This window comes from Bombus pyrosoma, linkage group LG9, assembly GCF_014825855.1.
Source record: "Bombus pyrosoma isolate SC7728 linkage group LG9, ASM1482585v1, whole genome shotgun sequence".
Lineage (NCBI taxonomy): Eukaryota > Metazoa > Arthropoda > Insecta > Hymenoptera > Apidae > Bombus > Bombus pyrosoma.
The window spans coordinates 5,190,094-5,204,798 of record NC_057778.1 but is presented as its reverse complement, the minus strand read 5'-3'; the positions used below and the strand labels follow the sequence as shown (position 1 = coordinate 5,204,798).

Here is a 14,705-nt window from a genome sequence, read left to right as displayed (position 1 = left end):
TAACAGAAACGTCGTCGCTAAAATACTTCAAAGAAGGTCCTCGCGCAACCATCCAGAAAATCGAGACAAATCGTCGATACCACGTCGTTACATTTGCATTTCGTTTTCTGACAGCAACGCAACAAGTCCCCGCTACCGATTCAAAGACGTCGAGAGCGTCGGAGTAGAACGAGTGACAGAGAAAGATTTCTCTTTCGTTCTTTCACGTTGATACTTCCGATCTGTATCCTGAAAGCCGTGAAAAGGTGTTGTTGCGTTCAACGCGAAAGGCATTCTGTCCCGCTTGAATTATTAATTCCGTTTCACAGCGAATCGATGCAAGACCTTTCCAAAACTTCACACGCGTAGTAACATTCCTACGAATAGTTCGTGTGTGTGTGTGTGTTTTTTTGTTTGTTTGAGAGTGTTTGTATAGATCCTGCACTAAGCTACGTGGCAAAAGATCGTATTTTAACACGTTTAGTGTCTGTAGGATTTTGTATCGATATCCATCTATTATATAATCCTGCATGATTTTATATTTATGCAGCGTTTAGTGATCGAACATGTAGAAGTATAAAATTTTCTTAATTGTCTTTTCGTAATCCGCAATTCGACTGTTATATTCTGGAAGTATAAACGTACCGCAGAGATCATCGTATCGCAGGTGGGTCATTTGCAAACGATACGATCCGAGTGCTATATGTGTTAGGAAGGAAACTTCAAGTTACAAAATAACTTGTGCAAAAGTACTTTTAGATAGCCTTCCTCGCTAAAAATCTCCAATTCTCCAAAATTCTCCAATATTTCAATTTCGTCGTTTTCATCATCCTGTTATACAAACAAACATATGCGAGCCAGCTTCTACTTGGCGGAGGAATGCACAGACCAAAGGTACAAATTACCTGGACTTGATAAACGATACGATTCACTTAAATACTACGCGTCTAATTGTAACGAACGAGATGCGAAGCTGCGTAAACGGCAAAGATTCTAATCGATTTTAATCCAATATTTTCAATATTTCCAATATTTCCTCCCATCGTTTCGATCATCTCGTACGAACATACGTGAACCAGTTTCTACCTCGTGAACAATGTTGCACGGACGAAAATTAGCAATTGCAAATAGCTTCTAAGACTAATAAATAGGAACTGTATCCACTTCCTGCGAGTTAACATGCAGCCTTACACGCACACGTGCGCACGCTGGGGGCGGAGAGAACGCGAAACAGAATCGAAATTCGAATCGAAGCGGAAAACAAAGAAAAATAGAAAAAAAACCAAAAAAAGAGAGAGAAAGAGATAGAAAAGAGAAAGCCAGAAATAGAGAGATGACGCGGCGACGCATTTTCGTCAGGCTTGCGCTGACCCTGTGGTTTCTGTTGTTGCAGAGCTGAAAAATTGGCGGATATCGCAAATATTTGAGAGACAGAGTAACACCGACGAGAGGAGGCGGTGTTCGTTGTGCGGTAAGGTCGTGTCGAACGTGCGCAATCACTATTACGTGCATTTCCCGGGAAAGTACGCCTGCTCGCTCTGTCCTGCGGTTTACACGCGTAGCGACACGCTGCTCACGCACACGCGTACCAAGCACGCGCACGCGCAATAGCGCACGCGTGCGTGCCGACAACTGCGGATCTAGCGCGACGATCCTTTACAATCGATCGTATTCCAAAGGCTCTTCTTACCATCCAAAATGATATCTCCATATCATCGCGGTTACACGTTTTTTCGCGTTTTAGGATGAGTTTCCAGATTGTCGAAAGATGCAGCTGCTTTTTGATTATTTGTATTTTGCAACGGTTCTGGCTGATCTCGTGGTCTTCGTGGTTGAAAATGAGTGGAATGATTTTTCACTGGAAGCAAGTTGTTGCGTAGGAGAAAGGTGGACGTCGAATCGTCTCGTGACGATGAATTTGTATGCGATGTTTTAAGCAGAAACGTTAAGTTGCTACGGAAAGATGTAATGTTACGTACGAAGTATATATATGTTTTTTCCAATGTATAAATACATATTAGGTTTCGTAATGTTCGAGCTTGACAATTAAATGAAAGGGCGTGTCTAGAGTGTAAACTCACCTTGCTACCACTCGTATGTGTTCAGATTAAAGCAAAGTGATGAGGTATAACGACAGAGGATGTATTTATCTAATGGAATCGTACCTCAGTGGCGTTCGTTAATAGGGTAGACGATTTATTCCTCTAGGTCGATGCTTCGGTGCGAAACACGATGAATTTGTGCGTAATGAATTTGTAATTTTCTGACTGCCAAAGATATTTCGTTACGTTGTCCACTTGTATATTTCGTTGTACTTTCATCGTAAGAGTTTAAACGTTCAGTTGCGTTGCATCGCATTAAGATATGCTGTGAAATATCCAATGTTCATACATTTCTCCCTCGTGATTCGTGAAATGGCACGTATGGAAAGTATTACGCTGATTTACTTTCTTACAACATTATTAATAGACGTTCAATTTCTATATAGAATTAATTAAAGTTGCGTTTTAAGAATTTGCATTTCTTTATTATTCATATAATAAATTCATATAATATTATTCATATAATATTATTCATATTATTATTTCTTCATATAATATTCTTTTTATATTTCAATTTCTAATAGTGGGTTTCGTATAGTACGTTAGGTTTCGGGTAATTTATAATAATATTCTGTATGTTGTAAACTGTCCAAAAACTCACATGGATACCTATAGAATCTCGTATTTTCTATTTCACCGGTTTATTTTCTATACAAACTAAATAAACGGTTTCAAACTGTGGATATATCATACCTGGTTATTCGATACAGATATTCCTTCGTCGTTTCTGTTTCGACTGATCTCCTGTCTTGTTCTGCTATTTTAATTTTCACGCAGATTGTGACTAAATAAATTGTGCATGTTTATATTTATCTTTCCAAATTATCTTACCCATCGTTCTAAAACTGAGAATCTTCTCTTTCATGTATAGTTGCTTATATATTTCATATACATATACATATATATGTATATTATATATATATAAATTCTTATATATATATATTATAATATATATATATATAATAATATAATATAATATGATAATATAATATATCTTCTTCAAAGATTCACACAGAGATCTAAATAATCTATAGACACCGTTTTGTCGTTTAAACTTCTACGTAAATCGCGTATATCTGCACTTGGAAGATGCGTGTAAGACACTCAGATGTTCTGTGTTATGTATCTTGGTATCTCAACTTCTACCAACTTCCGTAGATCAATGGCGTCTTCGTTTCAAAAATTCATAGAGACGTACGGATATTCTATCCTGCTCCATGGATCTCAACTCTTAAACGATCTAAATATCCACTGTCCTTCAAACTTGATCGCCCAAAGTTAGCTGTAATTGTATACAATTTTAGAAAGATGAAGAATTTAATAATTTCTAGAGATTATTCAGTAGATATCTATATTTTGAAATTTTTATGAGCGATAGATATACCCGCTACAATTCAAGGCTCAGAATTTAAAGTTAGTTTATTATTGGCAGAAATCTGAAATTGAGAAAACTTCTGCCAATATTGGATATCATACTTTCTGTCGTTCCCTGTTATGTATAGGCTACGTACATAGAATTTTTGTTACTTAATTTCTTCAGTTTCGCTCTATTTCATTCAGATATATTTGTTCGTGGAAAGAAAAGTCTGATAGTTGTGCATGTTAATGTTTTTATCAGTCGTAATCGAAGATTTCGTAACAAATAGACTTTAGAGGAAGACTTTATTGTCTTCTTCTAGTAGTTGAATCATCCTAGAACGTATCGTCGTGTAAAAATTCGTAAAATTGAGCAAAGCTCGCTTTTGGTCAATTTAAGATTCTCGTGGGTCCAAGTATTCGTTAGAAAGATATTCTCTTGCGCATTTAAATTGTCATTTTTGCCAAAGTAAACCATTTTCCAACAATTCCCTGTTCTGGAATTTTCACAAATCTTAATCCACCTGTTTGGTGCGCGCCTTTGCATAAAGCTTTGTTATATCCTGAGCATCTGAATTTTTCATATTTAACTTGTAAGGAGAAGTGTCTGTTATAAATATCTTAATTCACATGATTAACGAGAACCTTTAATTACAATTCTTTTATACGTAGAGGTACGTGTTTTCGCTGTAAGCCTATAAAAGGAGAATATTAGAGAAATTTTTAATATACGTTGCTATAAGCGCTCGATACTTATTTTGCATCTTATTTCCAGCTCCTTTGCTATTTTTAGGAGACTCGTGATATTTATATTCATATAACGTTACATCACAGAAAAACTGGTTATGATGGGAATTATTTCGCTCGTAAGGACTCGAGTTACCTGCATTATGCATTAAAATAGGTACACAACGCCGCTGGTATACGAACGGGTTTGCTAAAAAATAAAAATTGTTTAAGGTTCGTAATATCAGGCTTTATCAAATTATTAAAAAAAAAAAAAAAAAATGGCAAAATATCTTAAACCTTTTCAGCGAAGGTGTATGTATATCTTAAACATTCACGTAGCTACTTAAGTAGCTTAAGTTTAAGAACCAGTACTCTTAAGTTCTGTACAGATTAAACACAGTTACCCCTTCAGTAGTGGTTGTATATGTAGGATAATATAAATTTAGAATTATAATAATCGACGTGTTTCATACTGTGAAAAAGAAATTAGAGATGACGGCAGAATTTTGAAACAAAGCCAAAGATATATAGCGATATTTAATTATACAGACAAATTCTAGTAGGGACTTTTCTGAACCCTAATTCTTTTTATAAGTACGTTTGCCCTGCGTCTTTGAATTTTTATTTGAGTTTTAAGAATAAAAAGATTTTTAATCGATAATTAACATGTTTTAGAAGAAATTCGTATGATATGAAATTATTGATAATTAATTAAACAAATATTGATAACTATTCTCTCACATTTTTCACAAATTGAATAAAATTTTTAACGATAAAAAGGTATAATTAGGTTGATAGTGATATAAACGATATACAACAGGGTTAATGAATCGTGAACGAATGAAAAATTAGAGTGGTGTGATGAAAATATATCGATATTACATATAGCTACAGTTCTGTTTCAATAAAAGACAATATTGACTTTGCTGAAACCACCTGCATGTTTTTGATAATAGCAAAAATAAAGAAAACCCTGAAATCAATCATTTCGACGAGTCTGGCAGATTTAGTATAACGTCAAACAGGTGTTTTATTAATTAAGTCTTTTAACAATTTGGATCGATCGACACATATTTTAATACTTACGTCCAGCAATATACGCGCACATGTACTCTGAAACCAACTTTTTCAACTAAACCTGTTCTTTCATCGTTTGTTCAATTAATTAAATAAATTACTCGTAACTCTATAAGTGACTTATAATATATTCTAAGTTAGATGTAGAAAGGAAATATCGTTACCACACTGACAATCATTTCGTAATACAAAGACCTACATATTATTTAGAAGATCGAGTACACAGCGTAAAAGAATATTTTCTCTGTCTAAAACAAGCGTGAAAAATCCATTAAACAATCCCTTCTTACAAACAAAGTTTCACGAAATTTCGTCTCTGAAACGTTCGGTGTCTCTAATCCAGTCAGCTGTTGGAGGGCGCCGAAAATCGAAATTTCTCAATCGTTCGCAGTGCCGATTCGCACCAACGTTCCCACCAAGGTGATATTAATTCTGAGACAGGCGGTGATTCGATTCGACTGAGTTTCCCAGCGGACCAACGTGCTGGGTCCAACATCGTAAACGTGCGAGCGGAAAATTTGATGGCCATACTTAAACGTTTTACGCTCTCCTAAACTCGACGAATTCCGCTCGGTGCACGGATTTCCTGTTCCAAGGTTCGACGCGGCAACCGCGGGTCTTCTGATAGCCTGGCACTCTTAGTTTCAAACGTTATTACAAACTGGAAACGATAGACCAGCCAGCGACCGGGTCCCTTGTGTCGAGATATTGTCTGGCTCGCCTCAACTTAAACGTTTCCTTCGTATCGCGCCCAGTCCCGCTGTAAAACCGAGTGATTTCGATAATGGAAAATTTGATAAAGCTATGCTGAGTTTTATGTTCCTCTTGGAAACGATATTTTTCTGCTTTGTCGAGATGGTTAGGCAGATCGATCGTGCACATTGCTTTCGGTTAGATCCGCAAAATCCAAGCGAAATTGCTAGCTGAAGAATGTCCATGAACTTTCCTCCGACGTGTTTTTAATCTCCAGAAGCCGAAGTTTCATGCAGCGCGCGATTCTCCGTAAAATCGTAGTTACATAAAGGGTGTTTCGGTGATACAGAGATGGAAACAGCGATTACGCAACTTTGATTGACAACAAACAATTAAATTTAACAAACTAATTAAATATAAGCGCTTTTGGTATCTGGTTTCCTCCGGCATAGTAAAACCTGGATTGCTCGAGTTTATTAGTTGTAAAAAATTAGTTTCGTATAGCAGGTGATAGTTTATTGCACGTTGTTACGTATCTGTGTCTGAAAGATTATCTTTCTGAGCCGATAAGTTGTAAATATTCTTTAAAATTAGTAGATCCGCAGGATTATTCGTTTGATCAATTTCGTCGAACTTTATCAAATTTTTAACCTTGCAGCTTTGTAAAAGGGAAAAGGGACTGGTGGTGGCTATGAAATCGATAGCCCCTGACTTGGTAGACTGAAAATTGAATTCGTTTCGGCCTGTCCTAGATTTTTTAAAGTTCGTATCTCGCGTTTGGTATGGTTCTCGTGTAAAATAAAAATATTCCAGCTGTCAAACGTAGGAAACGATTCATAATATTGACGCGTTAAAGAATGTAACAAAATTCGCTCCCCTTTCTATCGGCAATTACTTTTCATTAGATGAAATATATTCAGAAAATGACGAAACGTATCTCACAGTAGGAATCTCTTATTTCATGTAGTTTTTTAAAATACGTTTTGTCGAGATCCATACATGTCAAGTTTCCCAGCGACAAGAGAAAATGTCAAAGCGAAAGAGGTTGTTATAAAATGTAAACGAACTGTACCATCTACGTGTTTTTAATCTTTAGAATTTGAAGTTTTATAGATTGTGCGATTTTCTGTAAAATTGCGATTACATAAAGGGCGTTCCAGTAATAGAGAGATGAAAAGAGCGATTAAGCAGCTTTTCTAATTAAACTTATAATTGTTGCGAAAGGTTTAATTAAATCTTCATTTGCTATACGCACGAGACTGGTAGAGTAAAAGGAGTAAAATGACATTCGTGTTGTTCTATGTCGAAAATATGGACGGAAAATAAAGTTCCATTAAACTCGCGCTACTTCTCCTGCGTTGTAGCATTTCACTTCGCGAAATGCAAATACCTTCGCACCGGCGTAGAATGAAACGAAATCAGAGCCTTTTAATGTTTTACGATACTCATCTACATTTGCAGGTAGATTACAAATTTTAATTTTTCATGTTTCAAATTCTAATTTCCTATATTTCAATGTTCTAAATACCAATGCTCAGGTTGGACATTCTACTGTTTTCGTGGTTGGAATAAAAAACTTTTATCATCGAACTTCCAGTTGCATACACACTCCGAATTTGAATTTTCTGCATTTAAATTTCCCAAATTTCAATTTTATTTAAATTCCATAGGCAAAATTGAAATTCTGTTGCTATCAACGATTATTAAAAAATACCTTTTACATCTCAACGCTCTGAACTACAAGTGAACGTATTATATTCGCCACAGTACATTGCCTTAACACAAACACGCGAACCTATTCAAGTCGATGTCCTCACCCCCTATGTCCATCGAAGCGTTCTAATCCAATCTGAGGAACAAATTCCCGTCGTTGTTCACGAGTTTATAAGAAGCAGACATTTAGTAGACACGTTGTTTAACTTGCTAACTGGGTCGTCCCTTAACTGCGAACTTTTATAATCACGGAATTGCAAGTTAACAGAAGCAAGTTAAAGCTGGAGATTTTCAAATAACATGCAAAATAATCTGTAAAGGAAAAAGGGCGATTCGTCGGCGAAAATTAATTTCAAAATCAACTGCAAAAAAAATTGATATAAAATTATAGACGTATCTCATACGGTAGAAATTAACAAAAGGTCGGTAGATTTTGTAAAGATTTTCATAGACAGTATTATCCTGTTAGTTTCAAAAGGATTGAAGAAAATATCGAGATGCTGGATACCGAATTCCAATGCTTCTTCGAGAGATTAGTTCTCTCTTTGTCGATCCTGAATTCAGTAGTTCGTCCCATTAATGGCAGTGACCATGTGATTCGCACAAATATTGGTTCTTTCGTGACCCACGTTCCTCGCTTTTCCCACCGCTTTTGCTCTCCGGTTTCCTGAACGAAGGCATTTCGTGTGTATGAAACAATCCGATTACACGTTGTCCATGTTTGGAAGGGTTGATCCACATCGAGAGACTCGCGTAACACGTTGTTGGTTGTGCGATAGGATTAAATAGTTTGAAGGATTGATTTTTTATTCTTATGCAAAAATATTGAACGAGCGTATACATTTTCGTACTTGGAATCTATTTAATAGAAATTTTTCGTTTTAGAAGTGTCTACAAAGGTAGAAATTCTATTTTTATTTGCGATATTCTAATTAGTAGCTAAATATGAAATTATAAGAATTTCACAGAAGGTCTTCGCTGTGAACCTTCCTAATTTTTCAATTGACTCGATAGCCACGCGACTTGAATCGATGTTTTCAAGTGTCTACGTAAATCTTCGAAAGCTCTGTTCGGGGAACGTTCCTCGTTTTTTAGTTGAAGAGGATGTTGCGGTTAAATGGGAAGAATCAATATAAACAACTTTTGATTGCGCTAGCCGCGATTAAACGTACTTGTCTTTGAGAAAAAGTAAGTGAAATGGAACGCTGAGAAATTGCCAGAAACCGCTTCGTTGGAAAGCTTCCCTTAAATAACGTTTCTTTCGAAGAAACAAAATACCTCCCTTATAAAGCATCTGCATCTTTCCTCCTTTTCTTATCGATGAAATTAATTTTTTAAGCGAATAATTATAACGAAATTATTACTATTAACTGACGAAAGTTGAACCTCCGATTTATATAAATCACGTTGAACATTTAACGATATATAAAATTTAACGTAAATAGAGTTTAAGCGAGAAAAGACGTTGCGTATTGTGTCACTAACATCCCGATTAACTAACCATAATGGAAACGTCGTTAATAAAAAGAAAAACGTACAGGATGTGTTTTAGAGTAGAATCAAATCGTTTCGCTGTAATACAATCTGCAATCGAATCATAGCGATTCAAGTTAGATCAATGTTATTTTTCATAAAAAAATATTCCATTGATTATTTAAAAAAAATTAGTATATTTTTCCAAGGCGTGAAAACATAGAGAAAAGAAAGCTACACAACAGTTTAATTAATTACGGACCTAACGAGATAATATTTATTTAAATAATAAAATAGTAGGTAACTTAATACAAAATCCAAATTCTCAAAGATTTAACTTAAATCACTATGATTATCAGTGCGGAAAATATCGCCCGCTTCTTTAAACACCCTGTATTAATTGACGAACGAACAGGCGCATACTTAAAGAATTTTTAATTAACGAACGTAATTTGGCGAACGGTTCGGCCATATCTTTAAGACTGCAGTTGCAATGAATTCCGGTTTTATATCGTTCGAAACTTTCGCAAGCTTCCGCTTTAATATTCTCATCTGATGGTGTCATTTACCCGTCCAGTTTTTGCTCGTAAACTTTCGTCGATTAGCGACGTTTCCATTATGGCTTTTTAGAACGAGCGTCACTCGTTCGACATCTAAAATCGCAAAAGCACGATTATTATACGGTCGCGTTTTGCGATTTCGCTTCGTGTACAGGTTATTACGACACGCGGTTTAACATCAGAAGAACTAGCCGGGTTACTTTGGCCTATTAACGAATCGGCAAAAGTTATTATTAAGTTGTTTCATAAGTTCCGCCGTTCTTTGCTGTCGAGCAAATTTTCAGAATTAAATTTAGAATTCCGAATATAGCGTGATAGAATGAAAGTGCGAAACGTAATCTGGAATTCTATCGCCAAGTTACCCGCGAAAACGTGACGTTACGCTTAAAAAAGTGTCTAAAAAAAAAAAAAAAAAAACATTAAAAGAAAGAGAGAGAGAGAGAGAGAGAATTAAAGATGCACAGTAGTTCTCTGTGTATCGAAATTACTGTTTTCTTAATTGTGTCGGATCTTTAATCAGAAGAAGAATTGGCAACGTGCTGAAAGAATGACGAGCGAAGGATATAAATTTGATTAAAAAAAAGAAAAAAAAGATTGAGATAAAAATAAAGTAACAGTGGAACTAAAAATATTCGTCAGAACATATGGAAAGTGATATTTGAATTTATGGGGCAAAGGGGGGGGGTGTTATACTCTTAAAAGAAATACCAGACAGAAGAGATTCTGGCACTTAATTGACGTTAACGATGTAAAAACGAACAACGTGAAAATCGATCAAATTTCACAAACGTGACTCGTGATATTCTAAATTTTCCAAAGTTTTCGTAATTCCTAAAAATGTAAGATTTTGCCAATTTTTTAACCAGATCTTGGAGAGATTTAAGGATAGACGTTAAGCATTGTTGGAGGAAGTTAGTTGGTTAGTTGGCAAGCTCGTTGGTTTAAAGTAATCGAACGGTAACTGTGGTTAACTGTACTTTTCAGTACTTGTATCTAGCAGCCGTGTAAAAGTTTGTACGGTAAAAAATTCGAGGATATTTAGCGTTGCGCCGAGGACCTTCCATTTTGAGAGTTTTCTATCGGTAACGTTAGGTTTAAGCGAATTTACAAAACGATTATGGAGAAACTTGAATTGTATAAATGTATGCATATCTGTGGATTAATAGATATACGAAAATGTGGTTATGGAATAAATAATTTTCAAGATGAAAATCGTTGGTTCAAGTTTAAAAGCATTCGACTGGAAGTCTGCAGGTACTTTGGAAAATTGATTCAGAATCGTTTAAGTATTTAGGATTATAACGAAAATCGAACTGGATGAGATTAATCGCTTTCTCGATCATTCGAACTGTATTTTATTTTCCAGCACGCTGGAGATTAAAACTCAAATATTTTTTAGAAACATATAAAATAAAAATGTACATTTTCAATCGATGACTAGAAATCGATTAAAAATTTGAAGAATCCTTATTTTTAAAACAAGCAATTGAAATTTAAGTTTCGTTCCAAAAAAAAAAAAAAAAAAAGAGAGAGAGAAATACTTGGAAAACTATTAGCACACTTCCAAAAATCCTAATCGTAATTCCACCAAAGTAAATCAGAGTTCACTACCTACACAAAATCCATCCTTTCCCCATTGTTCACAATATTTCCCTCGGTTTCTCACTGTAGACGAAATTTTGTAGAAGAACATGCGTAAACGATGGTTGAGTTGCGAAAATTCACAAGAATCCGAGAAGCAGTTGCTACTGGAGAGATGTGTGTACGAGAAAGTACTTATATATGTATGTATATAATTTTAGCGTGTATCACGACCGGCTCACGTGTAGTCGAGGCTCAACGATCAGACTCAAATAGGATTACTCGTGGCGCGTTGCCCGATAGATCGTGTGCAAACTTCTCCGTACATGATGTCGATAACCAGACGGCATAACGTGACGGTATAGTTGTGTTCACGCGGCACGGATTATCAGAAACGGCGGCGCCGTGGCAGAGCACCGCCTTCGAATAACTCTGGCTCGAGTGAAATATTCAATCGAGTCCGATACTCTATGTACACCGTCATTCTCCAGCCCTTGTTAACGATCGATCGCGTTTTACCATGCAGCTAGAACAGTTTTCCCTGCGACTAACGTCGTTGTTTACCATTTGAGATCAGCTTAGCTCGTGAGCGTGGTTGAGCGTTAGAGATTAGTGCAACCTGCGATCATGAAAAATGCACGAAGAAGGTTATTCCGTAGGAGTTGGGGGCAGAAATAGTTGACAGTTTATGAATATCGTTTGGCAATTTTATGCACAGTGTTGCGTGGTTAGAGTTTGCTGAATCAGGATTTGGACAGGGGTGGTATTACTTTGGAAAGTGCGATCAATTTCCTCGAGGCATTTTCTTCTCGGGTTATGGAGAAGTTGGGGAATTAAAGGAGAGAAAATTTCGGGAAATGGTAAAAGGAGAAGTTGAATTAAGTTTTATGATTGCTATAACTGGTCAGAGTATCTAGGATATTTCTTATGCATTTTAGAATCGAATTAAGATAATCAACAGGTTTCATCTGTTCGAATCTGACACTCCGGACATCTGTTTAATCCTTTTTCAGTCTCTCGGAACCTCACAGATTACGTTCAGACTGAAAAGAGTGTATTCACCGTTAACAGGCAAAGTGTAAAGACCAGACCTGACCAACTTGCAATTCATTAGATTCCTTGTATAATATTGGAGTATTTTTACCTTTTGTACACACCAGTCTCCATATAGTTTGTGATCCTATGTTAAACTAAATTCGAAATTCTATTTCATTCGATCTTCCTTTATTTGTGATATATAAAACATATCTTTTTACATCACGCGTTAACTCAATAAAAGCACGCCAACGTAGACATTCAACTCGGGAAATACGCAAGTAAATGAAAATTCTAAATTCCTTTCGAAACTAATTTACAGAGTGTCTGATGTAGACTACGAATCGTTTGAAATAGAATGTCGAATGTCGCTTAGACCTCAACGAACATTGCTACGATTTAAGATCATACTATTTACCAAATGTTTAAGATCCCTCGACTCGTCACACAAATCCTCCTGCCCGAATATGTTCCTCGAAATGTGTTTTCCACGAAATCCTACACACCACGAGAATACACGTGTTATCCAAGGAACAAGAAGCAGGTGAACGCCAGCCATTTATACCTTGAGCCACACCGGAGGACTTATCACCATAGCTGAACGATTCTACGGCCGATACGATAATTCTTTCGGTATCGATCATCGTCTAGCGCAATCATAACTTTGCCACGTCAGAAGGATTAGAGGCGTACGGAAGCCGGGCATCGTTCTCAGGTAATCCCTCGATAATATCGGCAAACGTTCGAGCATTTTTCCTCACCGACTGTGTCTATGGTTGCGTCGCTATGAAACGTGAGTATCCCATCTCGGCACGTTTGCCGAGGCTTCTGTACCCTGGAGAGATGATGCGAGAGGGATGACGCTTGTACGCGCGTGAATGAAGTGTTGAGAGTTGAGAGCCTCTTTGTTTGCTGCTTTCATGTACACGTTGCCCGCTTTCACACACCTACGCTACGTATCTGTATCATACACAGGCTTACGAATGTATTCGAACTTTTGTAGAAGAACTTTTATGGGTATATCGTATCCGTTATGCGAAACATTTTGAAATTTCGGAATTTTCTTCACGCTGTTATGTTACGAGACTCGGCTGTTGTAATTATACTGGCAAAAGTTTGACATAAATTTGGAAATGAAGAAATCATAAGATATTTGGTAAAAGCGTACACACTGGTCCCTCAGCTTATGCGGCACTTCCTTTACGCGGTAAATTATAACATAATTGACACGGTAGATTTTATACGCGACTTTAATTTACGCAGCCGGAAATTTTTGTCAAACTATTTGAAATAAATAAGTGTTTCTTTTATATTGACAGACTTTAATTACGCGAATTTCATTCCACGTGGAACGGATACTCCGTAAATTGAGCGACCAGTGTATATATTTCGTAGAGATGGCAAAATTACATTTAAACGATCAATTATATCGTAATATTCGCTGGGACCATATTCATAGTAATTGTTGTGTGTTTATTAATACTGTATATTAAGTTTTTACTAAATATATGTTTGCGATAAGTGGCGCGTAATTTCTGTATATATTTTTCGATTGGCTTTAAATATTGCCAATATAGTCGTGATAGTCGTGTATCGCTACTAATCAAATTTTAAAACGTTTCGTGTAACATACGTAGACATAAAAGTTTTCCATGGTAAGTGTTCATATAAATTCGTGAACCATTGTCACTTGCCCTCTCGATAATACGAAGATGTAGATGGTAAAATTCTTCCCTTCACTTTTACACAAATTTCTATCGTGAATGTGATGTTATCACATTGGTTAACTCGGTGAATTTCGTGAGCTTGATTAGGAAGCTTCTTCCTGCCTTTATTATTGTCATTACAAGCTTAGAAACCTGAAGCTTGGGACGTTCTAATTGGGTTTCTCGTTGAGAAATGCTTCTAAACGACCAAAATTTGTAAACTCTACGGTTGTTATATCTTGTTACACGTTATAAGAGACTAAGAGTTTTCTTCCGTGAACAGTGCCTGCTTTAGCAAACACTGATAATTTTAAGGGCTGCAAGAATTCAAGCCAGAAGATCGACGTTTAAACGAGAATTTTATCAGCTTTTCGTCGGAAAACTGACCGGAAACCTACCTTTAACACCTTGACTGTTCTGTTATACGTTTCCATATTACACGAAAAGATGTTACGCGCTAATTCTCTAAGAAGTCGGAAGGCCTTTAAACATGCCTTCGAACCGAGTCGTTAGTAGCTCGTTATTGTAATTCGCACGACAGTAGGCGATCAGTTAAATAAAAGGGGCGCGCACCGAGGCAGATGAACCAACAATCGAATGTTTGCAACCTATCGCATCAAAAGAATGTAGAACAAATTCTACACTGTCTTGTCTTTTCACATACGCACGAATTATCGTCTAATTGATAGCACACGCTACAT

The 14,705-nt window shown here is 36.4% G+C and overlaps 1 protein-coding gene across 6 annotated transcripts in view; it reads left to right on the top strand.

The window, feature by feature from the left end:
• LOC122571237 (sex determination protein fruitless) overlaps nucleotides 1-14,705 on the top strand; it is a 92,765-nt gene that overhangs the window by 56,870 nt on the left and 21,190 nt on the right. The window contains exon 5 of one of the 6 annotated variants that reach the window (XM_043734763.1): nucleotides 12,729-12,967. The exons of 4 other annotated variants lie outside the window; for them this stretch is intronic. In XM_043734763.1, coding sequence (XP_043590698.1) covers nucleotides 12,729-12,868 — 140 coding nt within the window. In that variant the 3' untranslated portion in view covers nucleotides 12,869-12,967. Of the gene's footprint in view, nucleotides 1-1,372; nucleotides 10,895-12,728; nucleotides 12,968-14,705 lie in introns of those variants that run through there. One more of the 6 variants, XM_043734762.1, reaches the window with a different exon arrangement.